This window comes from Dermochelys coriacea, chromosome 1 (assembly GCF_009764565.3).
Source record: "Dermochelys coriacea isolate rDerCor1 chromosome 1, rDerCor1.pri.v4, whole genome shotgun sequence".
In the NCBI taxonomy this organism is placed as follows: Eukaryota; Metazoa; Chordata; order Testudines; family Dermochelyidae; genus Dermochelys; species Dermochelys coriacea.
This window is the reverse complement of record NC_050068.2, coordinates 239972272-239994085: the sequence shown is the minus strand read 5'-3', so window position 1 is coordinate 239994085 and position 21814 is coordinate 239972272. Positions and strand designations below refer to the sequence as shown.

Here is a 21814-nt window from a genome sequence, read left to right as displayed (position 1 = left end):
TCTCTGTGCTCCACACTTCCAAGGGAACATTGCAGTCCCTTAGTTTAGCCACTTCCTCAGTGGAGAGTGTGTGGGGGGAGGGGGGTGCTCAGGCCCTTCCCCTACTCCAGATCCCAACCCAGGGATCCTGTAGATGGCGGCAGCTGCTGCTGCTGCTTGTGTCACCCCTTCTGAGTCCTCTGTAGATCTCCCTGGGCCACTTCCCCACGGCCCCAGCACCCTCTTTGCCCTTGCCTCAGGGCCTCAGCCTGCAGATCTTAGCAGCCTGCCAAGAGCTGCCTTTAGTTCCTTGGGTCTCTGCCTGCAGCACTGCTTTGTCCAGGGTGCTTGCTGCCTTCAGTCTGCAAGGCAGCCAGTCCTCCTCCAGGTCCAGGGAGTGACTGAAGCTGCTCTGTGCTGCAGCTCTTCTTATATGGGCCTGCCCAGCCCTGGTTGGCTGCTTCTATAAGCCCTTCTGTGATTGGCTGCCTCCTGTGCAAGCCTCCCTAGGACTCTATTAACCCCTGACAGCCCAGTGTGGGGCAGGCGCCCCATCTCAGGCCATCATAAAGATGAATGCCATTTGCAAAATTGAAATCCAGACACAGATCTGAAACAATGTCAATATTCACAGATGTTAGAATCTGAGGTCCTGGTCTGACCCCCTCTCTGCTCCTGCACCTTCCTTCTCCACTTCCCATCTTCCTTCCTCAAGCCTCTCCCAGTCAGATTTTCCCCTATTCAATCCTTCTGTTCCCCTGACCTGCTGACATCATCTCCCCAACATGTAATAGGAATTTAAGGACATCGGCTGAAGGCGTATCTCTCCAACTGGACATTATTAACTCTGTTGGGTAAGCTGTCTTATTGAAATCCTGAGAGCTCTGGAGTTCCCATGGGCCAGAAGACCCCAGAGCACACGTTCACTCCTACGCCAATATGCAACCCTTACTCTGGGTACCCTAAAATGCATGAGATTTGAAGGCAGAATTCAGCAGAAGTTGACAGATATGCTGTAATGAAAGATGAGTGATTAATTTTCAAGAAATAAAGTACCTGACAAATTTAAACTTTTTTTTTTTGATTCATGGCTGCAAAGGGATTTGAAATTTCCTCAAATTTGCTTTGTATTCTGCACATGTATACATAAACTCGACAGACTGATTGCAAACGGTTTGCTGCATGTGGTCAATACTCGGTATTCTGAATCTGAGCTGTGGTGGTCAATTGATCACATAAGTCACATGCTTCTGTTTCTTATTCTTAATTGGGTAAACCTAACACTTGTAAGCATGAAGTGCTTGAAGACTCTCAGGGAGAGTTACAGTTTAGTGAAAGGTAGCAGATAATGAAAGATATGGACATGTTTTGGAAATGTTAAACTTTTTCCTTTCTGGACCACACAGGCCATGTCCAAGACTCAATTCCTAGAAAACTCAAGCAGCTGTAAGATTTATTGGCTTGATGCATAGTTTAAATTTATTTTCCCATGTAACGTTCACACAAAATAACTACATATGTCTGTGCACTCTTAGTGATAGCTGTGTAGAGGATGATGGTCAGAGCCTCACCTGTCTTGTTTAATGGAATCTTGGCCAGAACTCTGGTGAGGGGTTTTGGGAACGCTGCTCCCCCTGCTGCTTTAAGCCATGTGCAATGCTGTACAAAATACACCGGGCATATTCTATGTACTGAATTGTAATGTTCCAACCATGGCCACAAAGTGTTTGCCTGTGCATGTGTCGTCTTGTTTGGAAAAGGTACAGTCAGATCCTTGTCATGCTTGGTTAATTGTGTCTCTGCAGGAGCTCTCTTGAGGAGTTTTGGAAACACTGTTGTCCTGCTGCTTCAAGCAGTGTGCCATGCTTTATATAATGTGACAAGTATAATGCACTTCTGGGCTGTTATTTTCTACCATCAACATAGCCTACTTTACAGGCTTCCTCACCAGTCCTGGGTTCTCTGGTGACTCTGTCACTACAGAAGCTATCATTCCTTGCCTTTACATGACATACTGGGACATGCATAGATCATGACACACATTATTAAAAGTGACTAATGTTTTGGGTGCCTCGGTTTTTGGGAAAGAGGCCTGATTTTTTTCATAGGGAGAGTAGGCATCACATGCTGAAATTCAGATGCCTTTAAGGTATCTTAAGTAGGGCACCTGAAAATAGACACACCAAAATCATGTTTGACAACTTAGATCCACGTACCACAGTTCAAGGTAGGTACACGTGTGCCTGCAATATGCTCTCCTTTCCTCCCTAATTATATCCCCATATTCTGAGTGAGTGAGTGGCCTCCAGGACCCAGCTGCAAATCCAAAAGGAATGGGAGACTCCCTGGAGACTAATGTCTTTGCTTGGCAAGAACAAAATGGGCTTAATTTACTATAGTTGGGAGCATTTGAAAATAGTGAACTGAACATGCACACTAGAAAATTTCATTAAGTCTACATGGGAAGACCCATCCTTTGTGGGCTTCCATAGACTTCCATGAAGATCCATCTTGGATTAATTGGATTCCAGGCGCACGCTTTTTATGTGATATACACTGCACATGTGTTCATCAAGCTAAGTGTACAGCTGGCTGAAATGCACCCTGGTTTGTTCAAGGAATGTACAAGTGCAGTATGCAAAGCCATCAGCAATTGGTAGTTCTGTCAGCTGAATTTTTGGGGTTCAAATTGGTTTAAAAACTCTTTGGGCAGAGCTGGTGGTGGAAATTAACAAAATATATGTTGAAGGAAATGTATTTATTCATCTTTGTGGGTTAAATTTGTGCAAGGTAGTAAGAATCCTCAATTCTCAATAGAGTTTAGGGGATTCAACATAATGGCAAATTGGGCTCTACAGTTGTTGTATATCTTAATTTTTGCCTTTCAGTCTTTTTTTTTCTGTTAAGCCATAGTAAGCTGCCTGCAGAGGACCTATGGTGTGTGTAATTTTTTTTTTTTTTTTTTACAGTGACACATGTAGCTTAATGGATCACTGTTTGTGCTGTAAAATGGATTCCAGAAATCATGCAGAGTTTGCACTATGGCTGAGTTAATGTTGCTGTTGGAACTTTACCTTTTGCATTTCCTGACTTTTTGTTTGTTTTTTAACTGTCACCTTAATGTTGTATTAATGCAGGATTTGAGAGATGAAGAGAAGGAACATGAACTGAGTGGGGGGAAAAATGTGGATAAAACCCATTCACTCACAAATAATTTAGTAGTTTAGATATACTGTTAAAATATGGCGAGCAAATTTAGCATGTGTCGGTGAAAGACCAACAACACTTCCATGAATTGGGTTCTGTGTGGTCAATTGCTCTGCATGTTTCCATCCTGAGCTGCAGCACTCTCTACTAGCTGCAGTTCTGGGCCCTCAATGAGCTCTGCTAATGCATGTCTGTCCATCAGTTCCTCCTGCTGGTCAGTCATAAAATCATAGAAATGTAATGCAGGAAGGGACCTTGAGAGGTCATCTAGTTCATTTCCCTCCACTGAAGCAGGACCAAGTAAACCTAGACCATCCCTTAGTTTGCACCTACGCCTCCAGACATAAGTGCTGACTTCATGGGTACTCCGGAGCTGAAGCACCCACAGAAAAAAACATAGTGGGTGCTTAGCACCCACCAGCAATCCTGGGATCAGCGCCTCCCACCCACTGGCAATCCCTCCGATCAGCTCCTTTCCCTTCCCTCCAGTACCTTCCGCCCATCAGCAGCCCCACCAATCAGCTCCTCCCTCTCCCTCCCAGTGACTCCCACCTGCAGACAGCCCTGCTAATCCACTCCTCCCCCTCCCTCCTAGCACCTCTTGCCTGCCGCAAATCAGCTGTTAAGCGGCGTGTAGGTGGCGTTGGGGGGTTGGAGGAGGAGCGAGAATGGGGTGCACTCAGAGAAGGGGGCAGAATGGGGTGGGGTGAGGCGGGAAGAGGTGAGGGCTTGAGGAAAGAGGTGGGGTGGGCCCTAGGGCAAAGCAGGGGTTGAGCACCCCCTGGCAACTTAGAAAGACGGCGCCGCTGCCTCCAGAAGATGTGAAGTCAACGTAGTTAATATTTCATATTTGACATTAAAGCTGTAGGTAAACTTAGCTTGTTTTCCCCCTCTCCATTGATTTCAAAGACCCTTCTTTGGATTTGAATAGGAGTAAATGTGGTCAAAATTTGGTAGACTCTTTAGGATGGCATAGTAAGATCGTGCTGCATACATGCAGCTTTTCCTAAGCTTAACTAGCCATACTGTTTATTTATAAATCCATCTTTTAGTGCTCTCTTTTACACCTTGATTCTGCTCCAGTTAAAACCAATGGCAAAACTGCCATCGACTTCAGCAACGCAGGATTGGCCCTTACCCTAGAGAAAATGCATTCTTGATCCTCATGTAGGGCCTGATTCTGTGAGCTGCTGATTGTTTTCTGCTCTGTGGTTTCCTTGGGAGTTGAAGCTGGTCAACACTTTCCCAGAGGCAGCCCCAGTGACTTGTGGGATCAGACTGTGAATTTGTAGCAAAGCCTCCAGTAAGGTAGAGTTAGTGTTGGCATTCTTTAGTGCAGTGCATTGTATAAGTATTCCAGTGATTGGTCTAACATAATATAGATGGATGGCTTTGTGGGGAAAATACAGGCAATTTTTTTGTTTTACATTAAGCCAAAAATTACTAGCGAAAGGGGAGCAATGAAGCTGATTTGTTGACCGACAGGATTCCCTTCCCATCCTTTGAAAGCTTGGAGACAATAAATATAAAGAGGAGCTCATTTTGAGCTGAGAGTGCACAATGCTGAGCACTTCCTGTAAACTGATGTGTATCTTTAAATCCCTTTGATTCCAGGGCACTCTGCAGCTAGCAGGCTCAGTCATATATTCAATCGCTGAAATAGCCTTTACTTATGATTAAATGGGAACTAAGGGGATTCCAATTTCCAGCGCTCTCTTCTTTCAGCACCAAATGCCAAATATTCCTTCAAAAACTATACTGACAATGGGAGGAAACTTAACTGACATGCTATTTCTGGTTCCGACAAAGTGTATTGAAGAATGGGAGAGATTCTGCCTTTAGAAGTGTATGTACAACTCTCAGTGGCTTTGCAGGTGTGTATTTGAGGTAAAATAGCGTGTAGCGAGACCAACTTCTTAAACCCTGTGCAAGTGCAGTGACATCTTGTGGTAAATGCTACTGCAGAATTTGGCCTTTTGGGTGAAATCCAGACTGTATTGAAGTACATGGGAGGTTTGCCAGAGACTTCAATGGGACCAGGATTTCATCCCTGGTCTTTATGTTAGGGACTATTTCAGTTTTGTCTGATCTTTGGGGACAACATATTTGGAATATTTCTGAGGACACTCAAAGGGGAGGGTCATAGGTTACTCCTTCTGACATGAGAACTGGTGTCTCTGCCAGCAGCCTCCAGCTATGCTTCTTCCTCTGTCTGCTTATGGGAAACCATCATTAAATTTCACCACAAGCACGTTTGGGTCCAGTACACGCAAATCCAAACATTAAAAGAAAATTCTGGTTTTCCTTGGATGGAGGTTCCCCCCCTTCCCCCCAAGTCAATGGTTCACCAGGCTGACACCGTTAAGCCATGTCAGTTTCGGAGCCAAGGGCACACAAAAGGGGTGATGTGGCCAGCATCACGTCTGACTTCCTTTGACTGTCCTAACCCGATGGAGCAGATAGCTATTTTACAGCTGAGTGAACGGGAGGGTGGTGGCCTTTCAGCATGAGATTGATTGAGATGCAACCTCATGACTTTCGGAATTGTAGTTGAGTGCTTTACCCTCTCAGCTACCACAATGTTAACACTTTGTCATGCACCTTTGTCTGCCTTGGACAGATAGATAAATATTTATCTAATAGGCAGAGTCTGCCAGGCCCTAATGTGGGTGTGCAGTGAAGAAGGGAGGAAGTAAGGAACCTCCCTCTCCTTGCATGGATCACTAAAGGGCAAGGCAAAATTGTCATCCCTTGCACAGCACTCCCTAGAGAATGGAGAGGGATGGAGAGTATGTGGATCAGTGGTTTCAGGTGGGTTTGTAGTCAGCACTGTTAAGTTGTGCCTTCGTTGCCGCTACCCATTCAACCACAGCTACACTGCGGTTTATGCTCATGGTAACTCGGTGAGAGCAAGTGCAAGGATGTGTACATGAGGTGGGGAATCGTACCCATTGTTCACAGTGTAGATGTAACCGCAGAGTGCAGATGGAAGTAAAACCAATGGAGAGCAGAAGGCAATCTCCTTAATATGATTTTATGAAGCTAAATATTGACTGTTGTTGTTTAGGTAATTTTGCTTCTGATGAATGTGTTTTAAGAAGCACAGTCAGATGAAACAAGGGATGGGCTAAATTAAAACAAAACTGTATGTTCACATGACCTAATGTGTTGGTTTTGCCTTGAGTCCCAAATGAGCTATTCTGTTTGGGAAGGAGCAAAGCTGCTTGGTGGTTTTGTAAAGGTACAAAAGTTCAGTATCTGCAGTCAACATGAACAGTTGGCCAAGTTTTACAGTAACACCTGCAGATGTGGTCACGTGAAAGTAACTTTGGAGATGAATTCTTAGACCCTGTTTAAATGTCAGTTTTAGTCTTGGTAATGTAATATTGCTAGCTGCTCCTAGTGTCTCAAAGTACAGTGGATGCTTAATGGGATGTGACATTTGGGCAAATTCAGCTCTGGAGTAACACCTTTTGACTTCAGTGGGAGTTGTGCCCACTTATAACAGATCTGAATTGGGTCCAATGACATATAGTTTAAAAGAAAAAAAAAACATTTCCAAACATTTTCTGACAGATGTTCATAGAAAACAGATTTTATTTGTTTTTATTGAAGATAGACTAAGGAACTCTAATTCACCCAGATATTATTCTAGAATACTTGTTATAGCTGCATTTCATGGGTGCCAATTTTAAACAAGATGCAGTTGAACAAAGACTTGCTCATTCTTCCACTTTTCAGCTGCAGAAGGAGAGTTGAAAGGGCTCTACTCTCCTACCCCGGTTGGTACTTGTGGTCCAGTAGATGCCAGATCATGTGCACAAGTAAAGCAAGGCACTCTATACTCGCAGAGGGCAGGATGTACTGTATGGTACTGTACTGTAAAAAAACCCCTGTATTCTTAGGGTTGTCAACTCTGACTGAAGCTATTCTGGGAGGTTTTTTTCCCCAGCATGACGTAATGTCATTTTCTTAAAATATCCTATTCAAATCTGGTTTGCTTTCAATAGTCACCGGAAGATCAATGCTGATTCCAGAGACTCCAGGCAATTCTGGAGGGTTGGCAACCCTATGTATTCTAGGCCAGGGCTATGGAAAACTGAAGTAGAGGCAGATGGGCCATGATGTTTTATTTAGTTCTGTTTAGACATTTGGCCTGTAGGATGTAATCTACAAAACTGCTAATAATTTTGATGAATGTGAGTCTTTTGGATAAATTCTGGTAGCCTCTGCTGTGGACCCAGAGGCACAGGGGAGCCTTGTGCATTCTCACAGGATGTCAGCATAGGTATGGTGTTACCACCTCAGTATGAGTGGAAAGTCCGCGTACCAGCTAGTGAACTCCTGATGCTCTGTGGGCTCAAGTTATCATGCTGGTGAAGGGCACGCTTCCCCTCCCAGACCTCCAGGATAGGACAGACAGAATGGCTCAGGCCATGTTTACTCAGCCATTTGAGCTCTGATCCATAAATCTCCAGTGCCAGAATTTCTTCCTTTTATTGTTTATATTACAGTAACACATAGAGGCCACAACTGAGATCAGGATCCCATTGTTCTAGGCCCTGTACAAACATATAGTGAGAGACAGTCCCTGCCCTGAAGGGTTTCAATCTAAACAGACAAGAGGTGTGAAGGGAAACTGGCAAGATGAGTGAAAGGGACTTGTTCAAGGTCACACAGTATTGGTATCGGACCCAGGAATAGGACTCAAATTTCCTCTGTTCAAGTTCACTAGACCATACTAACACTCAAATCAGAGTCCTTAAGAACATAAGAATGGCCATACTGGGTCAGAACAACGGTCCATCTAGCTCAGTATCCTGTCTTCCGACTGCAGCCAGTGCCAGGTGCTCCAGAGGGAATAAACAGAACTAGAACTAATCAAGTGATTCATCCCTGCTGCCGAGTCCCAGCTTCTGGCAAACAGAGGCTAGGGACACTTCTTTTATTTATATTCTGTTATTTCAGTTCTCCTGGAAACATCAGCCCCAACAGTGAGAACTCGCTCTTTACAGCATTCTTGCCCCTCAATAATCAGGGTGCAGGAGATTGAGGCCAGAAATTGGGTTTCTCATTTCTTTTATAATCTCCTTTCTGCTCTATACTGACAGAACAGCATAAAGGGACTAAAGGGTCCATAAAAGTGGACCCTAGGAAATAACCCTGCATAAATGGGGTCCCCTGGTATTGTAGAATAAGGAGAATGACCCTATGCTGCATCCCCATTGCTGCCCCTTTCATTGGAGGAATGTCGGGTGGAAGAAGGAAGGGCATATGGCTGGAGTGTACTGCATTCTGACTCTCTAGGCTAGCTGAGCAAGTGGGTAAACTTGGCTTAAAAACCACAGTGGCATAGCAATACCTTGGAGCTGGACACCCTTCCTCTCTTTCAAATCCAGGAAGCCTCCTACACTGACCTACTCACAAACAGTGGGCCAAATTCACTGCTAGGAGTAAACCAGCAAAAGAGCTTTGGCTTCAGTGGATTTGTGGTCATTTGCACCAGTGGTAATCACACCTTGCCATCTGCCCAGCCATTATCAGGCTGAAGGCTTCTGTATGCATTACAGAGTCACAGAGTCTAAGGAAAGAAAAGATTACCAGATCATCTAGTACACAGGAGCGAGTGATGTAGCACTAAGTAAGTTGCTGAAAATTCACCAGTGGGTGCAAGCTTTCAGGCTGTCTGCCTTGAAGATCGCTGAAAGGAAATTTGCAATTGTTTCATTGTACTGAGAGAAAGCGGAATGGCATGCCTTGGCACTGTGCCGTCACTAGTGGTGGCAGCCTGAGAGTACTTTGCAATAAGTAAAAAGAAAAGGAGGACGTGTGGCACCTTGGAGACTAACTCATTTATTTGAGCATAAGCTTTCGTGAGCTACAGCTCACTTCATCGGATGCATTCAGTGGAAAATACTGTTTCCACTGAATGCATCCGATGAAGTGAGCTGTAGCTCACGAAAGCTTATGCTCAAATAAATTTGTTAGTCTCTAAGGTACCACAAGTCCTCCTTTTATTTTTGCGAATACAGACTACCACGGCTGCTACTCTGAAACCTTTGCAATAAGTAGTAATTCTATATTAGGAAACCTCTCTGGCTCTGTGTTTCGTGGCTCCAATAGGTTGAAAATGATGCATAAGCACACCATCGCTGTTGCTTTCTGAGAGCTAATTCAGTACAATGGAAAGGTGATTGACAGCCATAGAGACTTAAGGAGTTTATTCATTCACAGCAATGCAAGTTTCCACCTCCTCACAGCCCAGATATTAAGGCCCCGATCCAGCAAACTACTTAACTATGTGCTTAACTTAAAGCACATGAGTAGTCGCAGTGAAGTCAATGCTGAAGCATGTGCTTAAAGCCAAGCATGTACTTAAGTGTTTTGCTGAATTGGGGCCATGGTAGAGGTGAGAGAAAGTAAGAAATTTTTTTTATATTGTCCCCAGGCATTTGCCAGAAAGAAATTTTTTTTTTCATGAAATTTGCAAGAAATGGGTAGTTTCACATAAAGTATATGATCTTCAAAAGCATCTGGTCAAGTATCTTCACTGGATCCAGTCCTCTCTTGGGATTCTCTGCTGGAAGTCTCATCAGAACTTGCTAAAAACGCTTTCAGAAAAGCTGTATTTCTATTGTAAAGGTCAAAACTGTGTCAATAATCCTGTTCTGTGGTGAGCGCCCTTTCAAAAAAGACGATACCCCCCCTCCCGCAAAAAAACCCCCACCCCTACCCCAAGCTGAGTTTTTACCCCCAAAATGGAGATGTGCTAGAGATTCCCCGAGTTCCACTAAAGACTTCACTATTGTTGTTGATTTGATATGGAAGATGCTCAGATACTGCAGAGGTAAAGCTTTAAGGCAGATAAACAGATTTGTTTAAAACAAACCCTTCAAATAATTAATGAATGCAGCTTCTCTTTGTCTCTTTTTTTTTTTTTTTTTAATTTGTAAGCAGTTAGTCTCAGTTGAAAGGCAGCTATTATCTGAACTCTTTCTTTTCGCAGTGTAAGTGGCTGCTCTTGTACTAAAGAGCTGGAAAATGTTTTTAAGGGAGGGGAAAAAAAAAAACCCTCTGAGTGCAGAGTCTAGGCTAGGATTCCAGAGGAAGTTGAGGCCTCCAGCTCTACACAGGAAGCAATCTTAGAGCAGGCCTTAAATGCCAGATTCCAGGCAGAGTTTAACTAACCACTGACAGCTCTGTAAACAAAGCAGGGACAAAAAGAGAACAGCTTTCCCTTTTCTGGTAGTCATTTTTTGGTTTGGGGGCTGCAGGGGAATTCTGTAATACTCGGCTTGATGGGATATAAACGAAGACTGAAAAGGCTTTGTATATGAAGAATTATAAAGGGGAAATATTTCATGGACTAAATTATCAAGAAGGTAGGGCATTGTTAATATGCATGGATTAAACTACAAACAAGTTGCTTTTGGTTCTTTTAGAAGGATTTATACACAACTTGTCTCCTTCTGGGTGGTATTTAAAAGCTCTGCCTTCTATTCTTTCTCTCTCTCTCTCCCTTTTTTTTTTTGGGGGGGGGGGGAGAGGAGGGGGACTGTTAGCCTTTCCAGAACTTCTCGTTATCTGTGCAGCTATAAGAAATGGAGAAATCTGTTGTGTAGCAGTTTATTGCTTCCAATAAAATTTGAAGTTAACAATTGCAGTCCTGCTGAATTCTTGCTATTGTTTCTAGAAGAGGACCTGTGGCATTACAAATAGCTAGTCTGTGGCTAGCAGATATATACAGTACTTAGGTTAATGCATGTTGATTTAATTTTAACTTGGAACCTAAACTCAGGAATGGGCTGTGTTTATCCTACTAGGCATTTCATTAAGCCTGTTTATCTCCGCAATACTGAGGAATTTTATTGCTAGAAAAAGAAAATAGTACCAGTGGAGTTTAAAAAGCAAAAAAAACCCTAAAAACCCCCTGAATTATCTCAATTGGTTAAATGCATCCAATCGTATTCCATGTCCCTTCTAACTCATTTACCTTTCTCGGTTTAGATTCTGATCTGTTTGGAGTTTTGAAAGCTTGAACACACACCATGGATGACTTTGAACGCCGCAGAGAACTCAGGAGGCAAAAGCGTGAGGAAATGCGCCTTGAAGCGGAGAGGTGAGGTGTTACATTGGAAAACCGAGCCAGTGGTTTGATTTGTGTTAGTAGTGGCTTTGAGGCTTTCTGTGTCTAAATATCCAAAGTGTGGTGCAGTTTTACTGAACAACTTTGCTACCAATATGTTTTAAAAAAAAATGGCAATGGGTAATGTTTCTGGGGACAGGCTGAAAGTCAGTGGGAGTTGAGTGCCTAACTTTGTTAGGCTTTTTTGAGAATTCCAGCCTGGTGTGTTGAGAAAGAATGTAAGTGCTGAAGGTGGAGTAGGGCAATGTGAAATCATTTACAGGTACAATAGAAAGGAATTTGTCAAGCTGACAATGGTCAGATGTCATGCATCTGACTGTTTGCTAGTCATAGAAATCAGATTGTGGTGGTGGTTCGAGATAGAGCTCAAATTATAGTGTGTTGAAGGAAAGCAGAGTGGAAATAAAACCCTTTGAGTACTTAATATGTGAATACTTACCCTTAGAATATTTAATACTCAATATGTGAACTGTATGCTAAAACATCTACACTACTAGTATGTTAAATTTATGATTTGTTTGCAACTGTTTGATATAGATTATAAAAGCAAAATTCTGCTCCTAGTTACTCCAGATTGACATTGGTGTAAATAAGAGTAGAATGTGACCCTAAATGTGAATGTTAGCTAAAATGCAGTGACAAGACTTTATTAAATGAACAGCTTGAAAATATTGGGACTGATTCTCCTCTAATTCACATCCGTTTTATACCAGTGCAACTCCATTGATGTTAGTGCAGTTACTCCTGTTTTACAGCAGCATAAGAGGGGAAGGAATCAGGCCCCTTATATTTTTTAAAAAAACAAACAAATTTCCTTCTTTATGTTACAATGATTACATTATTTCAAAAAAATATAATTTACCCATCTTTCTTTCTTATTTGGCTACTGAAAACTGTATAATCAGTTTCACTTTTGTTTCTGTCTGTTTCATGTCCATGTTCTCATATACTAGCACAATGCTGCAGTATTTGAGTTTCAAACACAGCAGAGGTATATTTATTTCTTTTTACTAAGCAGTTGTAGATGGAAACATGGAAAAAAAGTCCATGGGGTATAATATATAAAATACATATTTTTTTTGTATCTGCCTTGAACATCTTTAATATGGTCTTGCCCATTCCGGCAAGACTTTTCAAATACATTGCATAAAGGACATCAAATGGATGGACGTAGTAATTAAAAGGCACCTATTTGTTTTAAAAGCAAAGCACTATTCTATAGAACTGTGTATGTAATGGTTCAGATCAGGGTGGAAAACTGATTTTTTGGCTTTAGGAAACAGGAAAGTCAATTGCAGATAAATAAAGCCAATGAAAGCATGGTGGCCTATGTGAAATGAAATGGTAGCTTCTACATTTCAAAAGCCACCATCACAATTGTCAAGTTGGTTAGCAATCTTAACAAAGAGGCTGCAAACTGAATGGGTCATGGAGAATGAGCTACCTTCTAGTGTTCCCTCCAGGTCTGTGTTAATGCATTTGGTTGGACAGTTTGAGAGAAACTTGCATGGCCAGTTCCAGTGCTGGACCATTCCTCTTGGTAAACAGGGTCTTCTGTCTCCAGAGCTGTTAGGCTCTCGCCACAAAGTAAATTTGCAAAGAAATACGCTAATTGAATAAAATTCTTGTTGTAGTTGCTGACAGAGATATAGGTGCCAGTCACATACACTGATTGGCAGAGGCCTGCTGTTTATGTGAGGACCCAGTAATGTTCAGATTTATCCCATGCCAGAGGTCTGAACCAATGCTCATTTGCAATGAATGTACATTTATTTCATGTAGATCCAGTTTATCAGATTATAACAGCTTGGATTTTGCTTTTGTTTGAAAGGAAAGACAGACTCTAGAGGGTGACTGTTAGCAATCTGCTCTCCCCACCATAACCCCAACTTCCTTGAAGAATTTTGGTTAGTGAAGGCAAGGAGGCATATCCTGTCTGATGGAGATCTGTGATTAGAATTTCTCCTGGAGGACACTCAAAACACTGTGGGACAAATCACGTCCCTACTGAGCTCCCCAGTGGAGCTGACTGGACTACAATGACCCAGCTTGACTTTGTGGATGCAGAGTGCAGTTGAGAATCCTGCTAGGGGCTTTCTCCATCAGAGGCTGCCTGGTAGCCACTGTCTGGAACCCTCACAGTCAACCCTTTAAAAAGATTGGCAGCAGGTGGGGGCAGGGTGTGTGTCACTGCAGAGTGTGGGCCTTTGCAGATAAGACCAGGGAGCCCCTGATCATGTGCAGAGACTCATGAACTCCATGGAGACAAAGACGGGTCTGTGCAATGACCTACCAATATGCTTCAAAGCTCTCTAAACCCCAGCCTCACTGGATGGTAGTTCGGCCACCCAGGGTGAATATATGTTGTCTTGGGCAATCAGGAGTTCAGAGGAATGAGGGGAATAACCTTAAAAATCCCAAGATAGGTTTACAAATCATGAGATCTATGATTTGCTTTCTATTTTTGGAGCCTTTAGGGCTCACGACTTCAGATATTCTCTGCAACCACAAGGGCTAGAAACATAATTTTTGAAAATGAAAGCTGAGATTCTCAAGTCATTACCTGACTCCAGGAGCTGGAGAGTTGGCAACACTGTTACTCAGCCCCATTGAAATCCTGACTTAAGGACTGCAGGATGAGGGCAATTATCAGGGACTAGTCACATTTCGTATTAAACCTCTCTGTGAATTATATTTTAGATTTTGTGTTTTTATTTTATTTATTAAAAATTTTATTTTAATTTTTGTTTTATTTTTAAAAGCATTCCTGTAACATCTCTATCTGTTTCTCTCTCCTCTGTCAGAAAAAAATAGACCTCAAAGGCCCACATAAACATTCAGACTGGAAATATTTCTGTGTTATTCCCTTATTTTAAAAGAGATTTTTTTTCCATGACGTGAATTTAGTACTCATGAAAAGTGCCAAACTAATGGAACTAAAATGTTCTGTTTATTCTGAGAACTGGCACCTGATGAGCCGTGCCTTCACATTTCCCCACACTGGCCTGTCATTATGATTTAGAGGAGGAAACTGTCTCTAGGTCACTGGCTCTCAAACTTTCCAGACTATTGTATCCCTTTCAGAAGTATGTACCCCCACATGACACCTCACTTAAACTACTTGCTTACAAAATCAGACATAAAAACACAAAAGTGTCACAGCACATTGTTACCGAAAAATTGCTTGCTTTCTCATTTTTACCATACAATTATAAATCAATTGGAATATAAATATAGTACTTGCATTTCAGTGTATAATATATAGAGCAGTATAACAGAGTCATTGTCTGTATAAAATTTTATTTGGTATTGACTTTGCTTGTGATTTTTATGTAGCCTGTTGTAAAACTAGACCAATATATAGATGAGTTGATGTACCCCCTGGTAGATCTCTGTGGACCCCCAGGTGTACACATATTCCTGGTTGAAAAGCACTGCTCTAGGGTGTGCAATGTAATGCCCATTGAATAGGCAGGTTAATACACACCTGCCTCCTACAAGGTTTCTTGCACCTTCCGCCAGTGGCATTGGAACACTTTTTTTTTTTATAGTGGGGGTGCTGAAAGCCAGCTAACCAAACTGTAACGCAGTGGTCCCCAAACGTTTTTCCTCATCTTCCCCCCCCCCTTTACCTCGTCCGTGCCCTCCTGCCCTCCAAGAGCTGGGGCTCAGGAGCAGGAGACATGGACAGGGGTAAGGAGGTCAAGGCTAGGGCCCAGGGTTTCCAGGTGTCCAGTTTTCGACAGGAATGCCCAGTCGAAAAGAGACCCTGGGAGCTCTGGTCAGGACCGCTGACCAGGCCGTTAAAAGTCCGGTCAGTGGTGCAGCAGGGCTAAGGCAGGCTCTGCCTGCCCTGGCTCCGCGTGGCTCCCCAGAAGCAGCCAGCATGTCCCTGCAGCCCCTAAGTGCAGGGGCAGACATGGGTCTCCGAACGCTGCCCCCGCCCTGCAGCTCCAATTGGCTAAGAACTACAGCTAATGGGAGCTGCAGGGGAGGTGCCTGCAGATAGGGGCAGTGTGCAGAGAATCCCGCCCGTCCCTGCACGTAGGGGCTGCAGAGGCATGTCACTGCTTTCTGGGAGCTACCTGAGGTCATTCCTGCCCAGAGTCCATACCCCTCACCCATTCCTACACCCCAACCCCCTGCCTCAGCCCAGAGCCCCCTCCCGTACTCTGAACCCCTCTACTCTCTACCTCCCAGCTTGGAGCCCCCTCCTGTACCTTAAAGCCCTCATCTCCAGCCCCACCCCAGAGCACACACCCCCAGCTGGAGTCCTCACCCCCTTCCACATCCCAACCCTCTGCCCCAGTCCAGTGAAAGTGAGCAAGGGTGGGGGAGAGTGAATAACAGAGGGAGGGGAGATGGAGTGAGTGGGGGTGGGGCCTGGGGGAAGGGGCAGGGCAAGGTTTTCTGCAATCAGAAAGTTGGCAACCCTACTGGGGCCACAACTGGGGACAGATGCAGGGCTGGCAGCCAGGTTCCTGGGCATGGGGGGGCCAGCAGCTGGGACCTCAGGCAAGGGGAGGTTGGCAGCCAGGACCCAGAGCATGGGGGGGGGCAAGGAGTGGAGCCCTGGACGCAGGGCTAGCAGCCGGGATCCTGCATGCGGGACCAGGAGTGGAGCCCCAAATAAAGGCCAGGGGTGCTGCAGCACCCCACACACACCTAGTTCCTGTGCCTATGCCTTCCTCTGAAACATCTGGTACTGACGTCTGTCCCCGACAGGATGCAGGAACAGATGTATCACTAGTCTAGCAGTTCCTATGAATATTTGGCTTATGTAATGGGCATGTTTGTTAACTGAGCCTAATTATAAGCAGATTCATTGTGATATGGACAGCTATCCACATGGACACTGTGAATCGGACTGAGACCACCATGTTTCATACAGGCCACCAAAGGGCTGTGACAACATTCAGACAGGTTTCAGAGTAGCAGCCGTGTTAGTCTGTATTCGCAAAAAGAAAAGGAGTACTTGTGGCACCTTAGAGACTAACAAATTTATTCGAGCATAAGCTTTCGTGAGCTACAGCTCACTTCATTGGATGCGAAAGCTTATGCTCAAATAAATTAGTTAGTCTCTAAGGTGCCACAAGTACTCCTTTTTCTTTTTGCAAACATTCAGACAATACCCAAGCCTGCTTGCTTCAAACAAGTAACCCGGTGAAAGTATCCGTAGCCCATCACAGAGCTTGTGAATCAACCCATTTCAGTGCCTCTTTTGTTGTCCGTAAAACAGTGTGGAGGTGGCAGGTTGTCCATGTGTTTGCAGCCTGACTCTCTAATTAGTTTGAAGCGCTTTTCATGGGGCAAATACTGCCCCAGCTCCTTTTTTGGGATGAAGGAGACATGAGGAGCTTCTTTCCCTCAGCATGGTCCTGGTGCTCAAGAGAGTGCCAGGGCTGGGGCATGGCCTGCTTAACACGTCTGCTAAGGCACAACGGGTCCAACAGGGGCCATGCTCCTGACCTTTAATGTGTCTATTGTGATATGCAGCATGCGCTAGTTAGGGGGTTCACGCAGCTCCATTTCTAAGGTGCGGCCAGCAACATATGGTGTACTCCAGCCTTCTATCAGTTTGAGCTATCTTGGTCTGTGCTGGAAAACTAGCTACAGTGAGAACCTCAAATCTGACTTCAACCCCAACTAGAGCCGGTCCAGTAGTAGGGGCAGACACTAGGCCTACAGTTTCTTAGAAATGTGCTAAAAAAAAATTTGTGACTGGCTCAGTTACAGCATCTAGCTCTGACATTTGGGATACACATGCTTAGAGTTGACCCTAGGAAACCTGCCTTCCCTTTTAAAGAGCAACAGCCTGATTCTCCATTGGCCTGCACCTTGTGTGCAAAGGGAGAGGGAAGTGGGTATAAAATGCTGAATTGATACAGCCTTCTCATGCCAGTGTTGGCACACGGGACGGAAACGGATCTCTTCCATCCTCTTCTGTCATTAGCTGCTGCTTCCATTTGCATGATGGTGCTGAGATCAACAGTTCTGCCTTCTCTGCTATGGGTTCTTCTTAAGGTTTCTCTTGGGCACCCTCGTTTCCCCATCCCAGTTGGTTTCCACTTGACAGCTTCAAGTGGGAGTCCATGTGTTGGCATCTGGAGTACATGCCCCAGATATGTCCAGCACTTCCGTCTGACTCTGGTGGAGAGGAGCTGCTGGTTGGTGACTTCTTGGATCTCTTTGTTGGATAAAATCTCTCCATCCAATGCCCAGAATCTTTCTTAGATATTTTTTTCAATCACTCCCAAATCCGAATGTTAATATTTTACATTTACTTTACACTCTATCATTGTGATCTGGTGGCATTTTACAACCACCTTGCCCTAGTGTAAATGACTGCACAGGTGCAGGGCCACAGAGAAGCAGATCCCATGCATGTGGTAGATGTGATGTGCTATATCTCTGTATCCAGCGATGCTTTGTGAAGCAGAGTGGAGGCTGTATCCTGCCCCTAAATGTTCACGAGAGTTCAGTGCATGGATTGATGGTAGGATAAGGCCCCGGTGGCTTGGTCCAAAGCCTGTCAAAATCAGTGGGAATCTTTCCATTGACTTGACTTTACTGGGCTTTGGATTAAGCCCTGAATGAGTTACGTGAACTAGACGATTTATGTAACAGTATTAATAGCAGTCTTGGAGGAGCCAGAAGGACACTCTTCCTTCCCAGCTGCAGGGTACATCATGTCCTGCAATAGTAGGGATAGCCACAAAAATAGGCTACAGGAGTACATGATAGAAAAATCACATACATTTAGTATCTGAAACACAGACCAAATTCTTCCCAGAGTCTGGAGCCTGGGGCTATCCTATCAATAAACTACAAATAATAACTAATGGGCCAGATCCACAGCTCATGTAAATCCACATAATTCCATTGACCTTGATGGATTTATACAGCTTTACACCACCTAAGGATTTGATCCAATAAGTGGTCCCAAACTATGATGACTCATCAATACAGACCATCTTAAAATTGCAGACTACTGCTTACGGTGTTGTGTGCTTACTGTTGGAATGCAAAAGACATTCTCTTTCTCAGCAATTTTTTTGTGATTTTGGTGAAGATGAAAATGACAGTACAATAACTCATGCTAGAGCCAGACAGGGATTGGGGTGTGTGTGTGCTGTGTAAGCTTGCTGCCAATGCACCCAGGTCCTAGCTTGTAGCTGTAAAACCTTTGAGTAAAATATGCTAAGCCCAAATTCTTCTCTGTGGCAGTGAGGCAACCCCACTGATGTTGGCATAAATGAGAAGCATTTGGCCCCTTGAACTCTCTTAGGCAGTGGGTTCCAGTCATACATAGCCCTTTCATAGAATATCAGGGTTGGAAGGGACCTCAGGAGGTCATCTAGTCCAACCCCCTGCTCAAAGCAGGACAAATTCCCAATTTTTGCCCCAGGTCCCTAAATGGGCTCCTCAAGGATTGAGCTCACAACCCTGGGTTTAGCAGGTCACTACTCAAACCACTGAGCTATCCCTTCCTCACTTTGCATCCCTGGATCTCAAAGCACTTTACAACAGTGGATAGGCATCCCTTTTTTCCTAGCGACGCTCATTGGAGCCATTTTATATAACGGGAAACTGAAGTAATTTGTCCTATGTTACATAAGAAGCCACTGAAAGGATCAGGTCTTCTTACTTCAACTGTACTCTGTAGAGCTCTATCCACCGCACCGTACTCCTTTCCTGACTAGCTTTGTCATGCAGATGATGGTCCCTTTAAGGACTAGGAAGAGAATACCAAATTAACCTGGAAGGCACAGAATCAAGTATTTTTGGATGCAGATTTTACACTTTTTTTAAAAGAAAAGACATTTTCTTTCCACTATTCATGTCTCTTGTTCCTTTTTGCATTTTACTTATCTTAGACCAGTGATACTCAGACTAAGGCTTGGGAACTGCAAATGGCTCTTTAATGTGTCTCCCGTGGCTCTTTGCAGCACATGATATTAAAACACTATGTGATTTAATTATTAACCAATCTTAGTTATTAACCAGTCACGATGTTTTTACTATGTTGTTAACCATGATTTTGAAGTGAGGGAGGCTGATTTTTCAAGGAGTGGGACTGGCAGTGTTGCTAGCCTAAACACTGGCCTAAAGCAAGAATAATGTAGCAATGCAGAACACAGTGCTAAAACAGGAATGGCTAACTTTACCCTTGAGTAGCCCCAATGACCTGAAGGATCCTGCTTGCTACTTCCATATGTAAGGGTTTGCAGGATTCTACTCACAGAAACCTCTATCTAGATAACTGTGCGCTTGCGTGCTCTCTGTCTGTGTGTGTCTCTCTCTCTCTCTCTCTCTCTCTCTCTCTCTCTCAAAAGAGAAGGAGATGAAATTCTTGTACTAGAATTATCCACTTCTCAACTGAGCACACCTGGGAGACTAGGACTTCTATAATGTTTCAGCCCCTGAGTATGAGATTTTTTGCTTTGTTTTGTTTTTGTAGTTGACAGGTAGAGATGGATGAAATTTCCCCTTCAACTCACTGTTGTGCAATCTCTTAGTCACTAGCTGCCATCCTACACCCTAGAAGTGGTTATGTTTTGTGTATGGAGAGTACTTTTTAAACCTCTTTGGGATCTTTGAGCATTCTTTATGTGCTGATGAAACTTGAAAGCTCAATTATAACTCATATGAACCTGAGCTGTGCTGGGAAGGAGAAGGCAAATTAGTGAAGTGGCTTAGAAGTATTATGTCTTAAATGTGGTCACCATAGTGCAAAGGTGCTATGGAATGTGATAACAAATGTCTGCTGTTATACCCGTTCACTCCTCCAGTGAAACCTGCCCAGACATACCTCTTCTGAACCTTCTAGTTCTACCCTCTTACTCTCCAGAGCCCCTGCATGGCTGTTCTGGGATGACAAAGGACTTCTTGCACACACTGTCCCCCATGATACATCTATGCTATCTATAGTGGCAAAGATTTGGCCTTCACTGAGTGAAGAATTTGGTCCAGTGTATCTTTCTTGACGTACATATATTTAAGCCTAACAGAATTTTCAGTTGCACATGCTAGGCACACAATTTTCCAACACTCGTAACTTAACTCAAACTTAAGAAAACACACCCTCTTCATTGAGCACTATGTCCATGCCAAATATCAAAATCCAGCCATTTTTACTGTAGTGCCATTTTTTAAAAAGAGTGATTAGAATTCTTTATCATAAAAAGTTTGTTTTTTGTTTTTCCTAATATTGCTTGAATTCAAAACGCGTGTAAGGATTTTGTTAATCTTTCCACAAAAATATTCACTTTCTGAAAGTATCGAGGCATGGAAAATTCTGCTTAATTTTTTTCCTTTAATTTACAAGCATCACATGAAATTGAGGGCAAGATTCACTGATATGCTCCAGCTGCTAAATTGGTTTTACAGCTGCTTTGCATCCTGGCACTAAATATTTGGAGCTCACGGGTAAATCTGGCCCTCAGTGTCATAATGAACAGTGTTTTGCAGAGTCTACTTCAGAGTTCCCAGAACTCATGGTAAAGCTCGACTGACGGGCATGATTCATAGTCTCATTATATGTCCTTTTAGCACCATTTTGTGGGTGCATAAACAAAAAATATTTTGTAATCACAAAATTTCAAAGATGCCAAAGTTTCCTTTGGAGCAAAATGAACATTGGTAAAGAGGCATATGCAGTTTGTTTTTAAAAAATAATCAGTCAGCTTCACTGATATTTATTAAATTGTCCTGACTGAGAAGTTTGTATAAATGGAGCTTTGTTCCCCTAAGTAGCTAGCTACGCAGAATTATAAACTTCAATAAATTGCTGTGCCTATGCTGAGTACCCAGAGCAGACAACAAAACAGACTATTATTTCAGATATTAATCCCATCTATATGTTAGGATCATTCTGTAATCTCAGTACTGCATCTACCAAACCAATCAAACTTTCAGTAGGAGGGAGAGCCTAAATCCAGTACTGTGATAGTGCCAGATTTTCACCCCTTTTGATATAAGGGCAGGTTCTCCTTGGAAGTGCTAAGGGCTGCTGGAAAGCCTGGGAAACAAAAACAAACAACAAAGAACATTTTACTATTGGTTGTTAGCTTTAATCAGAGAAACAAAATATGGGTAAGTGTCATCTGGACATTGGGCCAGGTTCTGAAGTTATTTAGAACATTGTAAATCTAGAGTAAGAATAGAATTATTTCAGAGTAGCTGGTTCAAGGATGTGGCCTGTTAGCATTAGTTGCACATTCATTACACCCATCTTTAACCTTTGATCAGGGTTTGACGGAAGACATGCACTGAAAGTGTCCTCAGATTAGGGAGCTGTAGACATGAAATAAACTGAGTGAAACTTACCATCTTTCATAAAATCTTTTGGTTCTCTAGAATGTCTTGATTAGAAATTTAGAACTAAATGATCAGTTCAGAGGAAAAACAATCTTTGAAGTCTTTGAAGAGAACACCTTCTAGGCATATAAACCACAGAGCTGTACAATGAAAATATTTATT

At 43.3% G+C, this 21814-nt stretch overlaps 1 protein-coding gene across 24 annotated transcripts in view; it reads left to right on the top strand.

The window, feature by feature from the left end:
• The window catches only part of CALD1 (caldesmon 1), a 236987-nt gene that overhangs the window by 109457 nt on the left and 105716 nt on the right, over positions 1-21814 (top strand). For 14 of the 24 annotated variants that reach the window (XM_038383167.2, XM_038383144.2, XM_038383133.2 and 11 more), the window contains one exon: positions 11194-11305. In XM_038383167.2, coding sequence (XP_038239095.1) covers positions 11235-11305 — 71 coding nt within the window. In that variant the 5' untranslated portion in view covers positions 11194-11234. Of the gene's footprint in view, positions 1-10318; positions 10569-11185; positions 11306-21814 lie in introns of those variants that run through there. The other 10 variants (XM_043517140.1, XM_043517178.1, XM_043517182.1 and 7 more) reach the window with 6 other exon arrangements.